A 24,385-nucleotide genomic window follows, 5' to 3' on the forward strand; every position below is an offset into this window, starting at 1 on the left:
AGGCAGGTTGCAGTTTCTTTGTCCGCAAGGAGAATTTAAAAATTGGAAAATTTGTACTAAAACCTTGAGGTATCTAGTTCTAGTAAGGCCTGGCTGGGGGAGTGGTTGTCGCGAATGTCCTAAGGCATTAACTTATGGCTGAGGCATGAAATCGGACGAATGGCATCAGTCCTATCACAGACCACCGGATTAGTCTGTCTGGATTGCTACGGATCATATTCAGCAATCATGTAGCAAATGTAAGAGATAAAACCTCCCCTCCCGGATCTGCATACTTGCTGTCTTATTATGCACTGTTCTTCATCCACTCCCGTTCCACTTCCTTTCCTATTACGGGGAGTGAGGTATATTAGGTAGCTACAGGCGTCAAAATAAGGCCGACTTGTCTCTTATGATAACCCAGCTATAGCTCCACTCGCCTATAACAGATTAGTCTATTTGCTGAAGGAAGAAGGCCGAACAACTCAAAGGCTTGAACTCCGGGAGCACAAACTGGACATATGCTTCAAGCACAAGTATATATTTAAACGATGACTAGTCAACGTCAATTATAGTAGTACAACCCGCCAGCAACGCACAAATAAGCACTGTCAAACTCAAACTCCTCTCCACCTCCCATTGCCAACACCTGGCTTGTGGAAGAATTGCGCTTCCTCTGCCCGATCTGCTTGAGCAGGTCGGGATCGGCACGGCACCGGAGACGGGAAGGAAGCCAAGAAGAGACAAGCAATTTCCAAGCGCTCGGCAAGGCTTACGCCCAGGGAAGCATGGAGCATGAGCGCCTGGAGGACCTCTTATAATCTTACTCATTTGCCAATTTCTGGTAACAAGGAGGATTTCGCAGTATGTCATGGCGAGTTGGCACAGCGGCCCGACCCGACCCTTCGCCGGATAGGATTACGGAGATTAGCCACGGATTTTACCTCCTCGACCGAAGGAGACTCGGTCCTCATCTTCGGTCTCCGGTCTCTTTGTTCATATTTAGCCTTTTTAGAGTCTCCGTCGGTAGTCCTGCTAGAAAAAAGATGGTATATAAGCCCCTCCCCACAACCACAAGCGCTACACCCCAAGCCAAGTCCAAGAAAACCCAAACAAGGTGAAACAGGATCATAAGACATTCAAATCAATCTACCTACCAAACTTAGCCTCCCTTCCCAAGCCATGTCCTTCTTCCCAACCACCCTCCCGGCCCTCCCCCTCCGCGAGGCAATCGTGGACCCGGTCTACCGTGCCGTCCTCTCCTTCGACGGCAATGACCTTCCGCTCTTCGAGTCCGCCTTCTTCGAGGACGCCGCTTTCGACCTCAACGGCAACGTGATGGAGGGCCGCGCGGCCATCAAGTCTGGCAGCTGGGATAACGTCTCTAAGCTGGACACCACCCACTTTCTTAGCAACGTGCGCATTAACCTTCCTTCTGAGGACAGCACGACCGCGACAGTGACCGCTTCGGCATTGGCCCAGCACTTTCGCACAGGCCAGGGGAACCAGCCCGACACTACCCGGCTGACGAGCGGGTCGCTTTACTCGATCGATGTGGCCAAAGACCCCGCGGATGTGAATGGGCTGTGGAGGATTAAGCTCTGGAGGATGAAACTGGTGTGGACGGAGGGGGATTGGGGGGTGATGACGGGGAACTAGACTGGCGATCTTTATTTTCATTGGAGGAAGGATGTGACTGGATAGCTGTTAGATCATGAATGACAGGGGCATAATCCGCATATGTGGCCCTAGGTATATACATAGGTATCCTTTGAAAATCTTTTTGCATCCAGTTAACCACAGGATGCTCTTGTAAATAAAAAGCGTCTAATTCTATCTTGCATGTTTATGATACCTCCAGCCTATCCCTTCGTCTACTCTTGGCTTTTGTGTACCTTGCTAGTTTAAATTGGAGACTCATAAGTTGGCACGTTGACAGTGTAGTTGACAAAATTTGATGAAACATTCAACTGCACCGTGCAGTTGATACATCCTCTTATGACTTCTTTATGATACCAAATGGTTGCTATATGCCTGTATGCATCATTTGAAGATTACATGTCTCACCATTTCAGTTTATGACTGTTGTACCTGGGCTGGTCTGTACATTATGCTAGGGCTGAGAGATAGAGATGTCCCATAAAAACATAGTTCATAAGTTTGACTGATTCGACATATGCCTTTGTAAAAGACATTTCTAAGAGGCATCTATACAGCCTGTACTTTGTGTCCTACTCGGTTTATCAAATCCTCTTCAAACAGAGCATCACCTATAGATCAAATAGACGATTTTCAAGGCCTCTGATGCAGTGATACACGGTATCATCTAAAAAGATAGTAGGTTGGACAAGTATAGATCTTTATTGTTATATTATTGTTGATATTAGCAAGAGACTTCGGTAAGTAGTTCGAAGACACTGAGTATACTTGAGAGTATGTCTATGTTAAGTTTAGGGTCATACGAGAATTGATCATTACAATGGGGCCTGTTGTTCTTAGAAGACTATGAGAATGACAGACACGCTGGCAAACTAAAATGAAATACATGACTTAAGTCTCGTACAATTCAAAAGGGTCACATGATCCAAGTGCGTAAGCTCAAACGAGCGCTCAGGATTACAATCACTTTCTCTAGCGATTGCCGAAACAATTTGGGACCAATCAAGATTGAGCGAACCTGAAGCAGACAAGAGGGTCATTTGCTTTCGCCAGGAATCTATAGTTTGATAAAGTGAGGCGGATCCTGACTAATCCTCACATGACAGTGCTAGCCGGTGGGTGGGTCACTGGATCTCGACTCTTCATACTTCCACCATCCACTAGTCCCATCTAGTTTACTTCTCTCCTCACTATCGATCCCAGTTTCCAGGATCCGGGAATGCTCCGCTGCACCTTCAGTCACAAATCCTCCTAGCGGCTATGGTCCAAGCTCAGGCTCCCGGGAAGTCGGTCCGCTCGGCTACCGCATGCACCGAGTGTCAGCGTCGGAAGCAAAAGGCAAGCATCCGAACCTATCATGAATTTCAATCAGCTTGAGTACATCTGCTAACACCACGGTATATAGTGTAGCCGGGAATGGCCCTGTAATCACTGCCAAGCACGAAGGATTGCTCATCTCTGTAAATTCACACCGAAGAAGGTGCTCAAGGCTAAGCCTGTCTGTAATGATTCAAGGTCCGCTCAAGTAATGCCTCAATTGTCCTATACCATTATTGACACTCGCAGGGCAATAGATGTGTCTGCGAGAGACGATGGACAAAGCCCGACGGAAGCTCATGGCTCAGTCGTGTCGGGCATCGCCACCGAGGATGACTTCCGCATGCTGGGATACCTCCCCGATAACGACGATCAACATGCAAGTGGCGCTGAGCAATATGTAAGACTGCAAGGTCGGCCTATAATTGACCATGTATATGCTAAGTACTTTGTGCTACAGCAATCAGCCGCATTATCGCCCTCACAAAGACTCGTATCACCCGAATTGGAAAAAGCAATTCGCACTATTCCCCCCAAACCTTATACAGGTAAATGTGGCGACGGCTCTTCGTGATAGCCTGCTTACCTGTGCGACTCGTGCTAGATATCCTGGCGCAGTACTTCCTGAGTGAGATGAATGACCAGTACTATTGCCTCTACCCACCGACTTTTTCGCACGACTATGCGATGTGGTGGTCGGGCAAAGCCAATGGCCAGTCATTGACGCCCGCCTTTACAGCCTTGCTGCTGCATGTTTGCGCATGCGCAATTCTCTACCTGGATGTCGAGACACGGCAGCAACTGGAGACTGATCTGGGCGAAAACTTTACCAGTCTGTCCGAACAATACCATAGTACTGCCAAGCAGCTCAGCAATACCATAGGTCCAGGCAAAGGTGGATTGACGCAAGTACAACAACTCTTCCTTGGGGCAATATGGTACAAGACTGAAGCATTATTTGTCGAATCATGGCATGCTCTGGGAGCTGCAATCCACGAGGCCCAAGAACTAGGTCAGTGCCCCATACATCCAGCCAGTTGGATACTGATCCGGAGTAGGAATGCATCGTAGTTCCTCCAAAGCAAAGGTATCTGAATTCGAACGGGAAATGAGAAGACGGATATGGTGTCTTCTCTACACCTGGGACTGGTAAGTCCTTATCCCTTCTGCAATACCTTACACTAACGCCACAGGCAAATGTCACTCCTCTTATCACGCCCATTCATCATCAACAGCAGCAGCTGTTCCTTCGAAATACCCAGTTTACGACTCGAAACCCCCAACACAGAAACATACACCCCGTCCCCAGTAACATCCATATCCCTCCAATATCAGCTAGGACAAAGAATTTCCAACATCCCCGGAGTGATGAGCGGCATCCTATCTCCAAACCAAGCCATCGTCATCCAACAAGAAGTCACTCGATGGACCGACACCTTTCCCCCAATCTTCCACCTCCAAGACCCCGACACCACCCACGACCACATCCACACCTACATACCCATGCAACGCCAACAACTCCACGCCCTGGCCCACATGGTCACCTTCATGCCCCTGAAACCCTGCCTCACCATCGACCCCACCACCAAAAGCACACCCACCCTCGAAAAATCCCTCCAACCAACCGCAGTATCCTGCGCCCTGGACTTAATGCTCTCGGCCCAGCAACTCCTATCACATCTCCTTCCTGCAAACGGAAAGTTCCACTTCGCGCCGTTTCTGATGTTCGACACGGCTGCGTATCTCTGCTCTGCACTTATTCATGATAAACATCGGGACCTTCCTCAGCGGGAGAAGGTACTCGAGTGCATATCTCTAGCGCTGACTACACTGGAAGATGTCGCCAGAACGGCTAAAACTGGCGCTACCTGCTATGCTGTTCTTGCGAAGATAGTGGGTAGTATCTCTCTTTCTGCCGAGGAGAGGGAAGTGGTCTGGTCGAAGAGGTCTCCTGCTACAACGTCTACCACTGATAGTACTGATGATGCGGGATGTTCTTCGTCGGAAGATACTCTTACGAGTGGACAGGACAATGGATTAGTCTCACCAATGGGGGAACGACGGGGCCCTTCAGGGACCACATCTATTGATATGCATGCATATGCGAATGGACTAGGACTAGATGGTATTCCTAGCACGGGCCTAGACTTGGGCCTAGATCTGAGTGACCTGAATCAGATCTGGGATTGGGATAATCTTGGTTTGGATTTGGATATACCTGGTATTCAGTCATGAATCTTGATTATTAATACTAAATCGAGACTACTACAATCAAATATCAGCCGCTGCAGATGGAATTCCCATCTAGTCATAGAACTAAACACTACCCTCTCTACTACCATGCACCTTACATCATATTGAAAATAGTTCTTCATATACATACATACATACATAACCTATAACATAACCATCATATACATCCAATCATGAATCATCCAATCCAGAGTCCCAACGCCATTTCGCCACATATTTACCGATTAACCATGTAACCCCATCCATTCATCAATCAAAAACAACCTACTCATCCCCCCTCTCCTCCCCATCATCAATAATCATCTCCACCTCCTTAACCGGATGCAACAGCATCGGCGGCAAACACATCCTTCCTTCACCTGCCAACTCGGCCTGCTCGCCCCCCTCATTATCAACCTTATACCCCAGCCAACGTTTCCACAGATTCGGCGCGAACCCAGCAGAGTAGAACCACGTCGAGCCGCGGAAGTTATGTTCCCTATCGCCAAAGACAGACGTGCGAGCACCACCAGACGCACCGTTCCGGCCAGCGTTGAATACCGATTCGAGGTATTGAGTCGGCCAGCGGCGGTCAATGTATACTGAATGGGGCACATAGACGGCCTTGAATCCGTGATGGAGGGCTGTCGTGGCGGGCCACATTTCGGAGAACATAGTGTGGCGCTTGTGGATCGTTTCGTGGTGCATGGTTTGGAGGAGTTTGTTGGAGAGACGGGAGGCGGTGATGATGGAGGCACGGCGGGGAGGAAGAGGGCCGCTGGAGTGGTCGTAGCCGGTGACGTCGTCGCGGAGGGGCCAGGTTGTGCCTTCGGGGTCGAAGAGGGGGTTGAAGACGATGAGGTCGGCTTCTTCGTCGACGCCCCATTCGTAGCGATCTTTGTCGATCGTGGTGGGTGGGATGCCTTCCGAGGGGACTTCGAGGATGTCGGGTTCGTTAGGTCGTTCCGGACCCCAAATTGGCTTATCGCCTTGTTGTTGCTGTTGCGCTTTCAGGGACTCGGGGGTGCGGTCTTGACTGGGTCGCGAGGCGCCGGCGGCACTCCAGAGGTTGTTGGGGCTGTTGGTGCCGATGTCAGTCTGCACGCGGACCATCTGCCGGAAGTCTTCCCAGGTGCCGTGCACTGAGGGAACGTAGAATCGGGCGTTTCGCTCCCAGAGACCCTTGCGTGGCTGGGCTCGGGCCCAATTGATGACTTTGTCGAAAAGGTGGTACCAATGGCCGGTGTACCGGGCGTCCATTTCCCAGTTCCAGTAGTAGTCGTATCCCGGGTGTTGATGGGCAAAGTATTGCATGGGCATGTAGGTGCTGCGGTATACGCCGTGCACGGATAGCCCGCGGGCCCAGGTCTCTTCTAGACCGGGATACATGAGATTCATTTGCCGCTCGGACCAGAGAGTAGCCATGCCGCGAAACTCGGCTGGCAGGGCCTCGTTTAGTACGCGCTCGTAGACCTCATCGTCAGCCCAGATTTGGAGGGTTTCGTCCCGGACCTGGACCAGAAAATGAATGGTGTATTCGCCGCCAGAGAGAAGTGATAGCTCGGAAATGAGGGATCGTAGATACAGGATGTCATCCGGGGTGTAGTGAAAATCATGCCACGTGCGGATCACGAATGCGGACCGGGGTAGATAGGACTTTCCATCAGACCGTGCCTCGTCCTGGGGCGCTTGCTTGGTGTCTAGTGCACCCACGGTCATAGTACGGAAGCGGTCGGATTGTGAAGCAGGAAGATCACGGAACCGGTGGCTGTTCGAAGCCAAGCATCGATTCTGCGCAGCTGCCCAGTCCACACGACGAAAGTCAACTGGCGGGACGTCGTTCCAGACACGCTCCGCACCTTCACGATCGCCTTCGAGGCCTGCGCCGATACCACCCTTTCGCACACTGTAGCCTAGACCGTAAGGACCGAGACGCCCAAAACGGTCAAAGCAAACGTCGTCTTGAATACCGATCATCTCGTTGGAGCCCAGGATTGCGTCTGGAAACCCACGAGGCACACCGGGATAGTGTTGTACCAGAGGGATCCGTAGGTTCTCCTCCTCATCAAGGAAGCAATCATGCTTCTCACCGTACTTTTCGACATGTTCCGTAGACGAATAGTCGGGATAAGGATTAAAGATAGAGCTCGACAATGGCAATGTCTGGTCCCGGGCTTGAATGATGGTATCATTTGCATCTTCCGCGTTTTCAACGCCCAAGATCTCCGGATTATCGTTGGGATACTCTGGCACCTGTTCGCTTCGCGATACCAAGGACCGGATGCCGCCATGGTAACGTTTCAGTAAAGGAAAACTCTCCCACTGTGCCGGCTTTGCAGCAGGCTTCGGCAACGGAACATTGACGCGAGTGACAGCTGAAAGGAAGGTAAAGCGAAACAAGGTGCAGATAAACAGAACCAAGAAGGCCAGTAGCGCGAGGCAAAGCCATCTCATGATCCGGTTAGGTATGCGATAGCCTGGCCTGCTGCGAGAACGTCGCACGGGTGCCACGGGCGCTCTGTTCAGCATGGGGCGATACGAAGCCACCGAGGAGGAGCTTTCCGAGTCATCTTCAATGTCTGAATCATACGAGCTGTAGCTATCGCGACGGTAGTGGCGCCTCGGCCTCGATGGTTGCTTCTCAATGTCGACAACATCGCGACTGTCGCTCGAATAGGGCGACGATGCATTGACCTGATACCTCTTCGAACGGGCAGGCATGGCGGAGATCTATGTTCGCATAGAAGGTATGTATTGGTGGCGACGTCAGAGGTATGCGAGTGGATCAGGCGATCAATGAAACGGCATCAAGTTCGGGAAAAAAGAATGCTCGGCAGTCGATTTTGTTTCTATATCGGCGCTCAATTGCTGCGGTGAGCGTAGACTCAGCGTGACTGGGCCCGAGAATGGGCGTGCGACTGTTGCGCACGTCTGCGACGGACTGCTTGTTAGAGTGGTATACCACTACTATAATAGCAGTGAATACGAACAAACCAGTACCAGCCACAGAAAACCCCAGAGTGACCACGGATCAAGGCCAATGGATCTCAAACAAGTTACCAGGTGACGATGGCAGGAACAGCCCCGTATTAATCTCGATATCAACAAAACAGTGAGCTACCGACAGGTAACGACATAGCGAGCTGTTTGGTAGATCGGCCAGGAAGCGTTGCCCAAGGGACGGCCGTGCTGATGCACTAGCCCGGCAGGACGGCTTGGCGCAAGACATTGAGGCTGTCTTGAGTCGGTAAGATGCCATGAATTGAATAGCTGAGAGAGATGGGATTGATTATGCTATTGACGGTGTATATGCACTCTCAATATTAGTCATAATGAAGTAGTTGCCTTCAAATGATCCGGAAATACAAAGAAAGTCCCTTTTGGGATGAAAGGTCTTGTGCTGTCCACATGCGGTTAGAGGCATTCACAATCATGGACTAGTCCAGTATGGGCATGTTGTCGCCTGAGGTATCAGTGTGACTGATCAGGCCAAAAGAAGCAACCACCAATACTGGAAGACAAGAACAACAGGAAGTACAACGACCAGGCAGAACACACACACACACACACACAAAAGGAACATTCTCCCTCGTGCCTTTGCCATTGATCTGCAAGGCGCATCTGCACTATCTTTTTGATCCGACGCTGGCCGCCTCACCTAGACTATACTCGACTTCTAGGCATGACCATCTCCTACAAATCCTCGGCAACAGCGGTAAGATCACTCTTCAGTTGTCAATTGACCCAATATAACTGACAACACAGTCGTGAACTTCCAACAGGATCGATCCGAGCCTCTTGCTGAGAAAGAAAAGCAAGCATCGAGTCCAGCGTGACCCTACCCACAGGCCCACAGTTACCCCAGCTTTCTCTCCACACGCCCAGACACCAACTCACATTCCACCGCCAGCCACGAAAGCCTAACAAAGACCAGACCTGAACCCATTGTGCAAGAATGTGCCGGATTGGGAGCACCGCCTCGTGAGAGAGCTCTCAGAAGGGATAGGAAAAGTCACCCGCTGACTGGGTCGGCATGCCGTCGCTGACCGAATAGATGCTGCGGAAACTAACTCGCTAGTTAATATCTGCTTTGCTTTTAGTTCCCGAGACCACTCCCATTGGAATGGCTGTCGTCATACATCACAGTGACGACGATCCGTCTCGTGTTCCAAGATCTCATGATGGCCACACCTTTTTTTTTTTTTTTTTTATCGCACACTGAATTATGACACTGAGAGTTGCTGTTCCCCTATAAACGGGGGTCAACCTTCTTTGTCGCCTAGACAGCTTTCGCCTCGCGGTACTTGCGGTGTGTGATGCAACGGTGATGATTGGCCCACCTGTCCATGCACGCTGCATCAAGCAGGTTCAGGTTCTTGATCAGGAGGTCTCGATGCCCCGACGGATAGCACTGATTGCTTCCCCGGCCATTCAATACCAACTGGGTCAGTCCAGTATCGTGGCACCTGCGGTCTTGATGCCGATGACTAACTATAAAACTAGAGTGTGAATCACATACTCCCGGAGGTATGCAGCTCTCCCGACTCGAAGTCAATTGAGATAGAATCTATACCACTCGTCTATACCTTTCCTCACACCCAAGAAGCACTAGACTTTACTACATAAGGCAGAGTAAATAACGAAGTGACGACAATGGTCCGTACCTCCTCGTTACCACCCAGCAAACCTCCATTAACACCAAACAGGAACACCTGACAACCAACCACACCTACAGTCCACCCCTGGACAGCATATTCCTCCTTCTACCAATCCTCCTCGTACCAACCATCTTCCTCCTCCACCGCATCCACAAAGACTACCAAGCCTTCCTCGCCCTCGGCCCCGGCGGCACTCCCTCCACCCCAACAGGCTACCTCCGCATCTGTCTTCTTCGACTCTTCACAATCCGGGACCCCTTCCAACCACCCTCCCTCCCACTGACCCTCCTCCCCAAGACCGGCCTCCTTAACTCCACCAACCTCCCGCAACGCCATGGCCCACGCCCCACCGTCGCCGGGATCGCTCCCCAGCGCCAAATGACCCAAAAGGCCAATCCAGCCATGTACAAGACCCTCTCGACCGAGATACAGAAACTAGTATCCCAAAACCCAGAAGCCCTCTACGAAGGGACCTCATGCTTCGAAAAACACAGCACGGGCATGTTCTGCTCCAGCACCGACACACCCCAGCAACAAAGCGCAGGCACGCTCAAAGACCGCGACATCTCCTCGCTAATGATGTCCCGCAACCAACAATGGCGTCACCGCCGCACCTGCAACGGGGAAGTATGTCACGCGCACCCCAGCGACGGAAGTCTTCATTTGACGCTGCATCCGGCGGACGTGAAAGCAGTGATCGAGCGGGGCTGGGGCCAGCGACATCCATTAACGCGGGAGAGTTGGTGGTGGTGTTATTTGCGGACCGTGCCGACAGGGTTCGTCATGGTCTATGCGCCGAGGGATCAAAAGGAGTTGGAATGTGTGTTGAAGATTATTCGTGCTGCGGCGTGGTGGGTAAGCGGGGAGGAACTGGTGCAGCAGAAGACGCAGAAGTGGGAGGGAGCACCTGTTCGTCGTCAAGTTGTCGAGGGATGTAGGTGAGGTGGAGTTAATGATCATATATATACACTGTATATACATGATACTATAGCATGTCAGTTCACATATATATTTAGTAGTAGAGCAAACAAGATAGTATTGGATAATTGGCTTTGGGGATGTGGAAAGTGGTAATGGGACGTTCGTTCAAGTACTTGACCCATGGGGGAAACGGAGGAATCTGGAAGATGGATAGACTGCACTCGATAATACTAGCTATAGTCATAGTCATAGTCATAGTCATGTTATATTTATAAAAAGTTATCACAACTCACTAGAAGTAGAATAAAAAAAACCGGCCACTACATGCACTCGTTCTACATTCTCATTCTCATTCTCGGGGCCAAATGCATCACAGCCCAGTCCATGGATATACTGCCTTTCCTTTTTCCATTTTTGTCCCTTGTTCCCGTTCCCTCCCTTATTCTGCTCCGAGCACGAGGTCGAGTCGAGTCGAGAGAAAGGGAGGGAAGGAAACGGCATGCGGTTGAGAAGCACAAAGGCAGAGAAGAAGTCGTAAAAAAGGAATCGGGCGGCGCCAGGGTGACAAAAGAAATGATAAAAAAAAGTAAAAGCTAATAGCATAGAGGAATGAAGAGCCGTTAGAGAACATACAAGAACCACCAAGTTTAGCAAGCATAATCCCTTTCCCCTACACGAGGTGACTTTGCCGGCCCCGGTTCCCCATCCAGCATCCGCAACTCCCAGGTTCACAAACTTCCAGGTATTCTTCCACTCATTAGATGATCAGTTTAGTCGCGGTTCGTTTTCCGCAGCGTCTCAGCAAGCCACTCCAGACCCTCGTACAGACCGTCACCAGTCGTGGCGCAGGTGGATTGGATGTACTAGAAAAGGGAAGCAAGCGCGTTAGTTGGGTGGATACTCGGGAATCGACACCTTAGGTGTCGATATGCGAGGGGCATATAACTTACCCAGGGGCGGCGGGTGAGGCTCTGCAGACCAAGCTGCTGAGTGATCTCGGCAGGGCTCATGGCGTTCTAAAGAAAAAGAAAGCCAAAGTTAATATCCATTGTTTCGGCCTTCACGTTGTTGCGATGGGAATAGATTTCGAGCATACCGGCAAATCTTGCTTGTTGGCGAACACCAGGAGAAGGGCATCACGGAGTTCATCCTCGTTCAACATGCGCTGCAACTCCTCACGGGCCTCGACGATACGGTCACGGTCATTGCTGTCGACAACGAAAATGATACCCTGAGTGTTCTGGAAGTAGTGTCTCCAGAGAGGACGGATCTTGTCCTGACCACCGACGTCCCAGACGGTGAACTGAATGTTCTTGTATTCGACGGTCTCGACGTTGAAACCTGCGCAGCACAAAAACAACACTTGTCAGTCTTGTTGTTTTCCCATCGTGGATTGAAATGCATTTCCAAGCACAATATCGTTCCGTTCGGCGCTGAGCCAAGCCCAACTACTGATCGATACCAAGTTCTGCTTTGTCTGGGCCGAGAAAAGGGAGAAAGAGGTGGACTGACCAATCGTGGGGATGGTGGTGACAATTTCACCCAGCTTGAGCTTATACAGGATGGTGGTTTTACCGGCGGCATCGAGACCGACCATCAGAATACGCATCTCCTTGCGGCCCCATAGCCGGTCGAACAACTTGGAGAAAGTGAGACCCATGACGACGGTTGCGTGAGATTCAAAGGTCTAGGGATGAGAATGCGATGTTAGAATCAATCTGACCAAGAGAGTCCAGGGTGTGCGAGATCCACACCGCACGGTCGGAGAGAGAGGGAGAAATGTGAGAGAGTGAGAGAGTGAGAGAGGGTCAAGCGATAGAACACAGACCTAGTGACGTCGGGCAGAGGAGGGGGAAGGTATAGTATAAGGGTGAAAGGGCAAGTGGTATGACGGATGGAATGGAGTGGTGGACGAGGGGCGAAGGTAATCAGGTTAAGGTAGTCACGCCGGGGAAACACGGCGGGCAGGACAAATCAGGGGGAGAAAGCGGTGGCCGTTAAGGAAAGGAGAGGAAGGGAATAGAGGTGTGTGATCGGGTGACAAAAATGGAGAGGAACCAGCCGGGGGGAGAGAGAGAGAGAGGGAGAGGAAGGGGAATATAGCAAGACTTACCAGGTTGCGGTTGAAGCTGGAGAAGGAGAGAGGGAGGGAGAAAGAGGGAGAGTTGGAAGGCGTGGATACGACACAAGACAGTAGAGACAAGCTGGAGATAGTGAGTGATCAGTCAGTCAGTCAGTTCTGTTAGTTTCAGTCAGGTCGGTCAGGTTCAGGTCTTTTTTGCCCTTACCGTACGCCAGAAAGACGGTTTTTTTGACGAGGTGGTGGGAATTTTGGGTCGAGAAATTCAGCCGCTCGGCGTAGCTTCCGTCACTAACGAAACCAGCTGGTCAAAAATACCAAACTATGTATTCTATTCTCTGTTACCAGGATGTCTTTTACGCAACAAACAGGCACAATGCTTGCAATTGAAGACAGACAGTGTATATAGATTGAATCTAGGATAGTAATAGAGTTTACAACTAATACTTGATACCATCCAGCAGACACAGACCGTCTCGACGAGGCTCTCGTGGTGTCCTCCTGCATCAAGACTGCGGCTCCTGAAAGGAAAAGAAGAGGACACGGTGTTTCCCGTCAATGGATTCCCGGTTGATACCAATTCAGCATCCCTGTTGTTGCTGCCTCGAGATCGGCTTACCCACGAAACAAGTCCGTACCGTTTTTACGCCAAATGGAACGGACTTCATCGTTGCCTATCCTCATGTCGCCCACAACGGTCTAATGCTGCTACCCGTTCACAGCCTCTTTGCTTTGCCCAGCATACTCTCTTGCCTAGTATCTATCTGTTTCCCTCCTTTGCCCCCCTGGGCCCCTCTTGGTCCCGAGGAAAGGTCCAGACACCCAGATCGGTGCCCACTCGGACACCTGATAGGTTCCCGAACAAGGCTTTCTGGGTACCCCGTCCCAGTGGATCGCCTTCGGTGGCACTACTATGGGGTGCAAGTCAAGAAGGGTATCGATGGATGTCTTGTGCTCACGCCTGTCGTTCAATTGTCCCTCGAACATTGAGAAATGGATGAGGATGATTTCAGGGTAAATTCCGTAATTTGGTGGCCATCGCACTAACCACTCTCCTGATTAGATTGACGAATCGCCTCACGCGCATAAAGTACGCCGTTGCGTTAAAACACTTGGGTTCGTGCAAGTCCTTGGAACCCACAGGGGCCACTTTCAGCTCACTACGCGTCATGCTATTATTCATCCCTCGTGCCAGATAAGCAAGCGATCCTCATAGCGACGGGCCACTGCCGCATCATCCCCGTGACTCCTGGAGGCGTGGCATTTGCAATTCCCCGTATCGGATTTTCATCATTGTTCGAGGCCATGCCGTCATGGCTCGTGCTACTGGTGTGGGCCTCAGGAGAATAATTGCGAGAGCATGTGGTAGGGTCTTGATGGACCCTGATTTGGATGGGGCGAATGCACCCGATAGGTAACATCGTTCGGCCAAACAGATCACATAGCAGTAGCTTGTCATGAGCCATTCGAAACGTGCACTGCGGAATAAAGTAGCAGCAGTGGAGTAGACATGTGACTGGTCTCTTCTCGAGATCTATAGCATCGGATTCGCTTGCATGGTGCTTGTAAGTTGTAATCTGTTCATTCGTGTGCAGGGCTGCGCATTGTGCAGGAAGCTCTATATATGCTGAAGGCTGGGTATCTCTTATCGCAACACATAACTCGACGCGTCAAGATCGATGGCTTGCGCCGCCCGATGTCTCGTTTCTACGGTAGGAAACCCGGTCTCTCGACATGCGGAAAAAGCTTCGGGACAACGATTGGTAGATTGTCTTGCCTTCCACGGTGTCGCTGGCATATCCGAAAATCCAGAGCAGGACCATCGACAAGAACATGATCACGCCAAAGCTGACCCAGTACTGATTGATCGTATATTCGCCCTTGACGTTGCGAAGCTCGGTAGAGAAGTAACCAGTCATCAGACTGACTGGTAAAAACAAGATGGTCACTTTTGCGAGTAGAATTGTGATTCGCGTCAGCTTCTCAACGGCTTGCGAATCCTTGAGGGCGATCAAGTTGAAGTTCTAGTGATCGGTCAGTATATTCCTTCTGTTCCAGGATGGACAAACCTACAAGGAATGTGAGGTTTTCCTTCTCTGTCAGACAGCTCTCAATCTCCGACAGACAATATAGCTTGATGCGATCGAGCAGTCGTTCGAATCGAGCTACAGCAGGCGGACTAAGCTGGACACCTACATCGGCATCTAGAGTTGAAAAGCTGAAACTTTCCCTCGTCGAGTGGCGAGTATCCCCAACTTCGTTTTCCGCAAAGCTTTGTCCCATTGCCATTGGGAGGCGATTTGACCGGGCCTCGTCACGCAGCAGACGCTGTCTCTGCAGTATACGCATCATGATAAGCTCATAACTTTGATAGAGACGTCTCAAGACGGCCAACTGTCTACCCAGCCGATGTAATTCATGGACCAGGTCAACCTCTGGTTTTGATAGCATGTCTTGCCTCTGGACAGGGTCAGTGTATGCTTGCGAGAAGAAACAGAGCCATCACCATGGACTTACAAGCCTGTTCAGGGACACCCCATATTTGTGTTCGCGTTGCGCAACGAGAGCATACGAAGACACCCAGTCATCGAATATATAGTAGAACAACAAGCTCGGCCCATCTTCTTGCTTGATGCTCACCTGTTCTGGACCACCTTCCAGAAAAGGTCTTACTCGAATAGTAACCAACGAGTCGCTTTCAGACGAAGCAAAGTGCTGTTTTGAAACGCCCGCAAAGATGAGCTGGATGTTCCTGCGGACTACGCCGAGCACAGCTTGCAGCTCCTTCTCCGATGGCCCAGACAAACCAGGGAATGGATTCTCCTGCATGCAAATGACCGTTCCTTGACCAGTCAGCACAACATCCTCCTGTCGCCAATAGCAAACTTACCATCATTACATAAGATCAACCAGGTCCATAGTCGCTTTCCATCCGGCAACTCTCTCCCATTATGTTGGTCTGTTTGAGGAATAACAAATAGCGAATTGTACCCAATACAAGTATCTAAATCCGCGTTAGTACCGCCTGACTGAATTCAAAGATATAAGCATTACACTTCAAACCATAGTCCACCGAGCAAAAGTGCCAAATTTGATCAATGACATTGCCAAAGGTAATACCTCTGAACGCCGCTAAGGCCGCAATTTCTTCAGGATGTCTCAAGTTCTGTAATGCATTCCCCTCCACATCATCTGGACGAGACCGACGAGAGCGATCGGTATTATTCGAGCGAAAATTATGCCTCTGTGGCTCAGAAGGCACAGGAGGCTTCGAAGGACGTTCCACCGGATCCGTACACATCAACCCCTGCAGCCGCTCCGAGACACCATAGTAATTCGTAAGGGTCTTGATCAAATCCTTCTGTTGCTCCGGAGCCCAGATATTACTAGAAAGACACAGGTCAGCAACCAAATCCTATAATAACAGAGGGGCAATACTAGAAAGCACAAACGTACATCCACCTCGTACCAAAACACTTCGGTTTCTAAGCCCCTCATCGTCAGCACTCCATCTTCCCCCACTCCGCAGACAGCACATACGGGTTTTCTCAACATCGCCGCAACATCCTCCTGCCCCAGATTCACCGCACACCAAGCATCCTCATTCCCAAAGTCGAGAACGAAGTTACGCGTCTGAGGTTCCTTCAAGAGCTTTAAGTAAGCCTTGAGGTTAGTTTCATTATCGATATCGCAGAACGCCTCTTGTAAATTCGGTCTGGATTTAAAGCCGGCGTAGTATTCCTGGGGTGTTTGGAAGGTGATTGAGCGGACGATCTCGGACATGCTTAGTAGTAGTTAGGATGGGGGCTGAGCCTGTTAACTAGATGGCAGTAGAGATGATGTATAATAGTAGTAGCTGAGAATAAATTAAAATAAGCCCAGAAAACTCAATGCATAAAACAAACACGGGAAGATTGGGAGAACAGAGCAAAAAGACGAAAGACAAGGCTGCCGGCGCCTCTAAATAACTAAAACGGACGCATAGCTAACGTAACCTACTAACCTACCCTGTAGGTATAGTCTAGCCCAGTCAGTCAGTCAGCCCAGCCGTGCAGGTGCATGATGATCGAAATCATTCGAAGGGCTGAGGCGAGAGCATAGTCAGTTGCCGCGGGGGGTAGGGGGGATGAGAGCTAGGAACTAGTAGAGGGGTTGGGATTGGTGCATCGCAGCTGACTGACACACGAGGGCGGTGCGACGATCCATCACAAGCGCCTTCAAGCTGAATGTTTGAGAGGGTGTGAAGGTATGCAGATTAGCGCCCGTGTGACAGGCACCAATCATGAGTACCGGGAAGGTGCATACTAGTAGTATTTAGTACTACTAGTTTGGGGAGTGTATTGCTGCGCCATCATTGATATCGGGGTTTTCTTTCGGAGAATGATGCAGGTGCTTTAGGGTACTAAGAGAGATCGAGTGAGCGTGTTAGTGTAGCCGCAGGGTCGGTCAGAGTCTATACTAGTACGTTTGCGGGTGGGCGTTGGAGGGTTGTGATGCTGGCGAGAAAGGTATATTTTGAGGTGATTCTCCCAATAACAATTTGTTTTTTGAGGATTTGATAGACTGGGATGGTTATGCTATCTCATTCAGATATAATATAGAATAGAATGTGTGGTTTCAAGGGTAGAAAATGGTTCCGGACTTGCATGTCTAAGCCACATTGCATCTTACAGGCATTGTCGAAGCCGAACCATGGATGCCTAATGGAAAGGTACACCAACAGGGATTTTTTATCGAATGTTACGTAGACATTTCTAGGATCAATTGAATCTAGCCGCTGGGGGGATAGGATGTGTGGTCGACCATATGTAGGAGACAGTGGCGGTGCACACGACGATGGTTAACCAACGGTATTTTAAATGGTTATCTTAGCTTCAACTTCAACAATGTTTTCTTAACCCTCCAGTGAGAGTCGCAACGCCCCCAAAATAACGCAGAGACTAGACGTCCATGTCCCTGTGGTGAGTAGTAGTACATCGTACAGATGCTGTCGCTACTCGGTTCAGCTGTCACGAACGTTTAGCGCCCGTGACCCACCCATTTCTATAATTGGGTCCGTGCCCAAATGGGTGGATTGCTACTGACCATCTGATTCTATCAAGTGTCTTTGGAGGTTGTTGATCCTTTAAAAAGCCAAGCCTGTATCTGTGGCAGAAAACTGGTTGGTAGTACTACATCGTGAAGCAATGACGTATGTTTATCTGTGTACTGGCAAAATGATTATATTATCTATCAAACATTCGTAACTATAGACAAGAAAAAAGGGACAAAAGCCGCGGTATAGTCATGTCTATCCCATCAGCCATTTCCAGTCATCGTGGAAAATAAAAAAATATGTTGAATATAAATATTCGTGCATCCTGTATCCCGTCCCTAAAGGATACCGCACCCCATCAACAAAACTTTGTTAAACTCTGACAGACGGCCAGACTCTAAATCGCTTATGCTATCGCTGGAACGATCATCGCTTGCTATCTCAAACAGATTTCGAGGGAGGTATACGGAGAGTCGGGGAGGTGATTATAGACGGTCACATCGATTAAGCTTCTTGAGCCCATCGTCGCTCCCGGAGGGGCATCTCTTCACCTGCCTGGGTCCGCGACCCGTCTACCTCCCGGCGCCATGCGTAGTATTCGCCGAGACGGACCTCGGCGTAAGAGGCGTAATCGAAGTCGATCTGTGAGATTTGGGCTTGGATGAGTGACCACACGCCCCTGTTTAGATTAGCATGTAGTATATGAAAAGCACGTAAGGGACAATACCAGTAGAGCCCGGGAATGCCTCGGAACCGGTCGACGTCTTCGTAGAGTCGATTGACAATCTCTCCTTGAGATGATTCTGGGATACCCTTGTGGTGGCTGTAACTCTTGACGTATTCGGTCAAGAACTCGCGTCGCACAGAACGGGTGGGCAGCATGTTGTAGTCGCAGTCATAACCGCCCCATTCGGCAAAGTGGTTGACAATGTCGAAGGCAGCAGGTGAGGGGGTAGCATATTCGTAGTCGATGAAGTTGACAACGGCCGCTTCGTCTTCCGAAGAGGCGCTTTCGGGCAACACGATGACGTTCGCGCAAAGAAGGTCACAGTGAGAGAAAACCAACTAGTGTGAGGTTAAATGGTCGTTCCGTATAACAGGGACTAGTGCTACGTACTCCACCATCGCCTAGGCCCTTTCCATCGTCTAGCTCGCTGACAACCCGCTCCAGCTCCTTTTGCAGACTAAGTCTCCGTTGGCGCTGCTCCTCCGTGGTCGTGGGCAGAGCAAGGATCCATTTTTGGAGCACACTCCACATGCTCGGCCCAGGCTGCTTTGGGGTGATCACGGAGATGTCCTCGTGCTTCAACTTCTGGCAGTGTGCCGTGGCCTCATCTACATGTTGCATCAGGGTCACGTCCTCGGCGGGCATTAGCGGTGCGGCGGCTCCCTTGATGGGCAACACCGCATGCCACTGCGCAAGTCTCCTGGCCACACCACGCCAGACGGCAGGCGTAGCAAGGTCCTCCGCGCTGGCTGGGCGGCCACGGAGGAACCGGTACAGGAGGCCATTGTTGAAGCGCGCCAGGAGAGGAGGGGCTAATCCATGGCTGGCAAGAAGAGCATGGGATCTCGTTTCTCCTATAGGTAGAAGTATCTACTCAGCAAGTGTCGCAATGGGCAGAGAGGAGGGGCAAGTAGTGACCCCGGGTGGCATACTTTCGCGGTCTATGAGGATTTCTGTGTGGTTACCGTACGCTCGCATCAGTACTGCTTCTTGGTCTATCTGCTCCTCGGTCAAGCCGGGCTTGCGATTGATGATTTTAAGAAGCTGGAAGCCACGTTAGTCCCATAGAATGGCGGTGTTGCCTCTTACAGCGAGCACCGGCGAAGAGAACATTGCGAGGAACACACAGTATTGGTGATGCCATCCGTGAACCGGACAAACTCGATCTTGTTGTCCGGTCCCTCCCAGTGCGGGTTGAGTGTCAAGATGAGCCTCAGCGCGGAGGCATGAGAGTCGGCGTGATTGTATGATAGGGGAATGTGACGAAAGGGCCTGCGATCTTCTGCATGCATTATGGCGGTTGTGGGAGAATCCAAGGGGGTGAAAGGAGGGAAAGAAAAAAAATGGCGGTGATCGAACAATACGCGACAGTCGACCAGGGTCTAGCCGTTCTAGAACTCTTCCACGCAAAGTCAGCCACACTATTCAAGCGATTTGCTAGTTATTGGCATGATAAGGCATAGCCTTGAATTAAAGCACACATGTAGAACAAGGGTACCCACGTACCTACTAAAAAAGTGATAGACAGAACAGGAGATTTTCCTTTTCCCGTGTGGTCCGTGAGCTGTCTGAAAAGGGGTGATTACGAGTACAAATTGGCCGGCAATTAATACTCTCAGAGACAGGCGCAAGAGAAATGACGAAGAGGAAGAGAACAGGAGAGGAGGAGGAGAAGATGTCGCCGCTGGTCTCGTGCCAGCGACTCACTGATTGGAAGGCGGCGGCGGGCCCTGAACCCCTCCTTTTCCGCCTTCTGAGGATTGCACCGCAGCCAACCAACTGGCTGGCCATCCGTTGAGATGACGCCAGTGTTACCCCTCCGCTGAATAAGGCATGAAGACTCGTGATGAAGCTTAGAGGGCTGAATATTGAGCAGACCATCAATATCGCTCATGGCGATACTGGCTTTTTGGCCGACGGCATCAGGGGCCAGGGGTGTTGTTGAGTGTATGATGGCAGCGTATTGATGGATACAGTACAGAACCATACGCAACATAGATAAGATTATGGTAGAGAAACTAAATAGACCTTACTGTAGGTATAACAATAAAGAGATAATAATAAGTATAAAATAGGAAGGAGCTACTAGCCAGCTAGTACAATATGCCTACCTTTCACATATCATCTACATCATCTAAATTCAACATCCAAGCAAACGTGTCTAATTACTATGTACATTGCACGAAAGCCCCAACAGTCTCGCTGCATACCTATTTCAAGGCATCTCAATGATAGCAAACCCATTGTATCCTCTGCAACGAAACAATCTAACCTCATAAACCATATACTACAAGCCCATACACAGAACAAAGTAAACATCAATATACTTCCGGACGATATGATACCTCGTATCAAAATAACCCAATACCAACATAAATACAACATAAAATACACAGCACACCTCCACCCCACCTCTTCTCACCGATCCCAATCCTGACCTCAATCAATCACATGTGATCACCCCCCTCCCCCCAATCAACCACGTGATTATTCAAAACCCCAACCCTATCCCCTACCACCTCGTCACCCACTAGCCCCTAGCGTCCCCACCCTCCAACCCCTACATAAACCCCCCCTATCCGCCGGCCCCCCCCTTCGCCCTCATTTTTTTTTTTTTCCTTTTCTTCTTCATCATCAGTAGCGGTTTACTTTTACCTTCAAGTAATTTAGTAAATCTTACCGGGGCTCCGTCACCGTACGGCTCGCTGAGGGTTATCTTGTGTGGGATTTTTTCTCTATGGGTTTCTCCTCCGTTCCCAGCCTTGCAGAGCATTGTTTTAACGCAATTCGTCTTCCTTTTTCCCTTACAATTCATGGCTTAGCTAGGGTTTTTTGTTCGAAAGGATAAAATCCCCATGCGCTTGAGCTGTGGAGGAGGCGGTACATTACATTTCCTTTTTTCAAAACTTTATTCTTTATGTTGAATGGGGTTTGTGAGAGGATTATATAGCATTTTTCGTAGATCGGGTGCTGGCTATGTCTTTACATACTATATATATACATATTCCTCTGTCGAAAAGTGATATTGGGGTGTGTATATGTGCCGCCAGCGGTGAAGTTGGGTTCTTGGGAATCCGTATGTCACGTGGTATCACTAGCTTAAGGGCTTGTGTTTCCGGTGCAGACTTATTAGTATATGGCATGCGCATATGGGCGCAGGATTATTGTCTATGCTGGAGTCGCAGTACTACTACGCAGTTCGTCTCGTCAACTGGATTTCATAATATTGCCCTTGGATTGCGCCAAGTACTATGATTGACTGTGCCAGTGCACCTTACTATATCGGGCACATGTCTACCTGCTGATTAAGGCTGATTTCATTCAGTTCTTCCGGATAAGATAAGCACTTTCTCAATGCGGTCATCACTTTTATTTCATATCTCATACCAACTATACTCCACCCCAGCCCTCCCTCCCTCACCATCATTATAAAATGTATATATCTAGAAAGGCAGCTGCTACTACACCCGTCCAGCATTTCCAATCTGGATTCTCTCTCCCGACCACTTATCATCGCGACGCAACACCGGCCAGCTCGTCCCGTCGGCCTTGACCAGCGTCAGCTCCAACTTGGTGCCCAGCACGCGGAACTTGGACTGCTCGGGGTCGATGGGCGCAAACAACTCATATGAATCAGTGTAGCGCTTGTTATCCGTCGTAGGGAGGTCCAGCTCGAGCGACGTGGCCTTGAACTCGACCTTGGCGGTGTCTTTGTTGATCTTCTTCAGGTAGAGCGAGACGTTCACGGAGGAGGCGGTTTGGTAAAAGTCGCTCCTGTTGTCATCCATAATATCTTAGTATACTTCCAATCCGCAGCAAGCGCCCGCAGCTGTAGAGAGAGAAAGAGTGGTAGCTCACCTAACAGACTCGACCTTCTCTTCACCCGCCGGCTTCCCCTTCCCCACAAACAGATGCTTCTTCTTCTCCGAACAACCCTGAATCTTCAAGAATTCATCAAACTCCAGCACCCGCTTCTTGCAGCATGACCAACCCTTGCTTCCCTCGTGGAAGATTGGCTGGCCCGGGTGGTACACGCACTTCTCCTCGTCGCGCGAGACGTTCGCATCGTAGCCTGTATTACAACCGCGACGACGGCAGGTCGCGTTCGCGGGGATGGCTAGATCCGGGTCATCGGACTCGGGTTCTTCGGGCACGGGGGTGGGCGCGTTCGAGGGAGGAGGGATAGCGGGGGAGTTGACGGGGCGGGGAGGAGTAGCGGCGGCGGCGGCGGCGCTGGGGACGGGAGTAGCGGCCGGGGATGGTACTTCAGCGGCGGGTTTGGGAGGTTCGACGGGGGTGTCGTCGACAGTGGAGTGTTTGCCTGTGGTGCAGGGAGGGATGGCGAGGAATTCGTCAAAGGTGAGGACGCGGGGTTTGCAGCATTTCCAGCCTGCGGGTTGGTTCAATTAGTATGTTGGATGCGATCATGTGTAAGTAGATGGATGAGTGGAACTGAGTCAGGAAGCAGATAAGATAGACGGTGGATCAACTAAGCTACTCCCAAGGTCCCCCCTTCGGAGTCCTCTGTTAAATACCTTTCTGTCCTTCGTGGAACACCGGCGGGCCAGGATGATAGACGCAGGGCTCGTCGGCGTCGGTGAATTCCTTCCCGCAGCCCTTGTGGACACACTTGGAGGCCATGCTGGGGGAAATGGGGTAGAAGCGACTGAAATGAGAGGAAGCAGAGCTGAGTAAGAGAAGAGACCGACGGTTTAACGGTATCTCCTGGGGAAGAGATATGAGTCTATGGGGGGGGAAAGATCGATTGTCGCAAACATCGAAGGTCGAAGAACCGCCGCTGAGGTTCGGCCCAAACGGGCTTAGCCGGGGGGAAGAGCTCGAAGGTTCCAGTCATTCAATCCATTCTTGCTCTTCCCCGCGATTCCATATTCAAGTTCTATAGTCTTGATTGATTTACTTTCAACTTAGTCTAGACACCCCAATATAGTCTGGATATCCTTTACTTACGGCAACATGCTCCCCACCGCCGCCCGTCTCGCCGCTGCTCGCGTCACTCTCTTCACCCGCGCCAATTGCGGCCTCTGCGACACCGCCAAACTCACCGTCACGAAGCTGCACAAGCGTCGTCCCTTCGACTACACCGAGCTGGATATCCAGCTCCCGAGCAATAAGCCCTGGAAGGATGTCTACGATTTCGATGTTCCCGTACTACACGTCCAGTCGGTTCAGAGTGACGCGTCGTTGTCGGATCCGAAGAAGCTGTTTCATCGGTGGACGGAGCAGGAGATGGAGACATTGATCGACGAGGCGGAGAAGAAGCAGTAGCTGGAGACAGCTGTCTAAGATTGTGTATATATATATATACTGTAAATATGCATGTATTATGAGTTCTATCTTGATATTCGGATTTGTACGGGGGATCCGCAGCATTCATTTCGGTCCCCTTGGTCGCAGCGCATTTGATAGGAAACTTGGCCAGGGCCACCGCATCCGCAATGACGGAGATCTACTAAGTTGATCTCGGTTAATGTACTATAGGAGGAGCTCGTGCAGATGTTCTTTCGAAAGAGTAAGTAACTACTAATAACGGTGCTAATATGGTTTTGGTTCGGGGCTTAGTGCGAGATGGGCTGGATATATACTCCTAGCTACAAATAATCTCGTGGTGTTTTAAATATATCCCGTCAAAAGAAAGCACTGATTTTAGCCAAGTGAGTACTAGTAGTCAGTAGGCCAAAACGATATACATAACTTGATGATAAATTTTATAACATGAACTTGAAAAGAAAAAATAGTAATATCAAGCTGATTAATAT

At 50.3% G+C, this 24,385-nt stretch overlaps 11 protein-coding genes across 11 annotated transcripts; 4 read left to right on the forward strand and 7 right to left on the reverse strand.

The window, feature by feature from the left end:
- Window positions 1-1,047: 1,047 nt before the first annotated feature.
- Window positions 1,048-1,638, forward strand: BO83DRAFT_434748 (nuclear transport factor 2 family protein; the record flags this gene model as incomplete). The annotated part of the gene is made up of 1 exon (XM_025535829.1): window positions 1,048-1,638. Exon 1 carries the CDS (start codon window positions 1,162-1,164, stop codon window positions 1,636-1,638), a length of 477 nt encoding a protein of 158 aa, XP_025391818.1. The 5' UTR covers window positions 1,048-1,161.
- A 1,213-nt stretch (window positions 1,639-2,851) lies between these two features.
- On the forward strand, window positions 2,852-5,216 carry BO83DRAFT_405892 (uncharacterized protein). The gene is made up of 7 exons (XM_025533848.1): window positions 2,852-2,976; window positions 3,044-3,153; window positions 3,205-3,355; window positions 3,416-3,503; window positions 3,560-3,967; window positions 4,014-4,104; window positions 4,149-5,216. The coding sequence occupies exons 1-7, from the start codon at window positions 2,899-2,901 to the stop codon at window positions 5,188-5,190; spliced, it is 1,968 nt and encodes a 655-aa protein (XP_025391819.1). The 5' UTR covers window positions 2,852-2,898; the 3' UTR covers window positions 5,191-5,216.
- Window positions 5,217-5,369: 153 nt separating this feature from the next.
- Window positions 5,370-8,268, reverse strand: BO83DRAFT_405893 (DUF3405 domain-containing protein). The gene has a single exon (XM_025533849.1). It carries the CDS (start codon window positions 7,906-7,908, stop codon window positions 5,473-5,475), a length of 2,436 nt encoding a protein of 811 aa, XP_025391820.1. The 5' UTR covers window positions 7,909-8,268; the 3' UTR covers window positions 5,370-5,472.
- A 1,131-nt stretch (window positions 8,269-9,399) lies between these two features.
- On the forward strand, window positions 9,400-11,045 carry BO83DRAFT_375599 (uncharacterized protein). Its single transcript, XM_025530494.1, has 3 exons — window positions 9,400-9,632; window positions 9,691-9,843; window positions 9,894-11,045. The coding sequence occupies exons 2-3, from the start codon at window positions 9,841-9,843 to the stop codon at window positions 10,785-10,787; spliced, it is 897 nt and encodes a 298-aa protein (XP_025391821.1). The 5' UTR covers window positions 9,400-9,632; window positions 9,691-9,840; the 3' UTR covers window positions 10,788-11,045.
- BO83DRAFT_175920 (uncharacterized protein) lies at window positions 11,006-11,645 on the reverse strand. The gene has a single exon (XM_025526438.1). It carries the CDS (start codon window positions 11,367-11,369, stop codon window positions 11,049-11,051), a length of 321 nt encoding a protein of 106 aa, XP_025391822.1. The 5' UTR covers window positions 11,370-11,645; the 3' UTR covers window positions 11,006-11,048.
- Window positions 11,237-12,926, reverse strand: arfA (putative ADP-ribosylation factor). The gene is made up of 5 exons (XM_025530495.1): window positions 12,595-12,926; window positions 12,279-12,453; window positions 11,863-12,107; window positions 11,717-11,782; window positions 11,237-11,629 (listed from the first exon to the last, which is right to left on the reverse strand). Exons 2-5 carry the CDS (start codon window positions 12,424-12,426, stop codon window positions 11,537-11,539), a joined length of 552 nt encoding a protein of 183 aa, XP_025391823.1. The 5' UTR covers window positions 12,427-12,453; window positions 12,595-12,926; the 3' UTR covers window positions 11,237-11,536.
- A 1,002-nt stretch (window positions 12,927-13,928) lies between these two features.
- On the reverse strand, window positions 13,929-14,414 carry BO83DRAFT_176076 (uncharacterized protein). The gene has a single exon (XM_025526439.1). It carries the CDS (start codon window positions 14,310-14,312, stop codon window positions 14,022-14,024), a length of 291 nt encoding a protein of 96 aa, XP_025391824.1. The 5' UTR covers window positions 14,313-14,414; the 3' UTR covers window positions 13,929-14,021.
- Window positions 14,415-14,516: 102 nt separating this feature from the next.
- Window positions 14,517-16,629, reverse strand: BO83DRAFT_305168 (uncharacterized protein; the record flags this gene model as incomplete). The annotated part of the gene is made up of 7 exons (XM_025527254.1): window positions 14,517-14,870; window positions 14,920-15,306; window positions 15,364-15,689; window positions 15,737-15,850; window positions 15,901-16,232; window positions 16,303-16,331; window positions 16,387-16,629. 7 exons carry the CDS (start codon window positions 16,627-16,629, stop codon window positions 14,517-14,519), a joined length of 1,785 nt encoding a protein of 594 aa, XP_025391825.1.
- A 1,427-nt stretch (window positions 16,630-18,056) lies between these two features.
- BO83DRAFT_375603 (putative ethanolamine kinase) lies at window positions 18,057-20,236 on the reverse strand. Its single transcript, XM_025530496.1, has 6 exons — window positions 20,115-20,236; window positions 19,736-20,007; window positions 19,541-19,652; window positions 18,999-19,462; window positions 18,609-18,946; window positions 18,057-18,560 (listed from the first exon to the last, which is right to left on the reverse strand). The coding sequence occupies exons 2-6, from the start codon at window positions 19,898-19,900 to the stop codon at window positions 18,386-18,388; spliced, it is 1,254 nt and encodes a 417-aa protein (XP_025391826.1). The 5' UTR covers window positions 19,901-20,007; window positions 20,115-20,236; the 3' UTR covers window positions 18,057-18,385.
- Window positions 20,237-22,022: 1,786 nt separating this feature from the next.
- Window positions 22,023-23,249, reverse strand: BO83DRAFT_331648 (cysteine and histidine-rich domain-containing protein; the record flags this gene model as incomplete). Its single annotated transcript, XM_025528273.1, has 3 exons — window positions 22,023-22,382; window positions 22,467-22,998; window positions 23,144-23,249. The coding sequence occupies 3 exons, from the start codon at window positions 23,247-23,249 to the stop codon at window positions 22,070-22,072; spliced, it is 951 nt and encodes a 316-aa protein (XP_025391827.1). The 3' UTR covers window positions 22,023-22,069.
- A 243-nt stretch (window positions 23,250-23,492) lies between these two features.
- Window positions 23,493-24,110, forward strand: BO83DRAFT_375605 (uncharacterized protein). The gene has a single exon (XM_025530497.1). The coding sequence runs from the start codon at window positions 23,583-23,585 to the stop codon at window positions 23,892-23,894; it is 312 nt and encodes a 103-aa protein (XP_025391828.1). The 5' UTR covers window positions 23,493-23,582; the 3' UTR covers window positions 23,895-24,110.
- The last annotated feature ends 275 nt before the right edge of the window (window positions 24,111-24,385 follow it).

The sequence above is a fragment of the Aspergillus eucalypticola genome, assembly GCF_003184535.1.
Source record: "Aspergillus eucalypticola CBS 122712 chromosome Unknown BO83scaffold_4, whole genome shotgun sequence".
Classification (NCBI taxonomy): Eukaryota; Fungi; Ascomycota; class Eurotiomycetes; order Eurotiales; family Aspergillaceae; genus Aspergillus; species Aspergillus eucalypticola.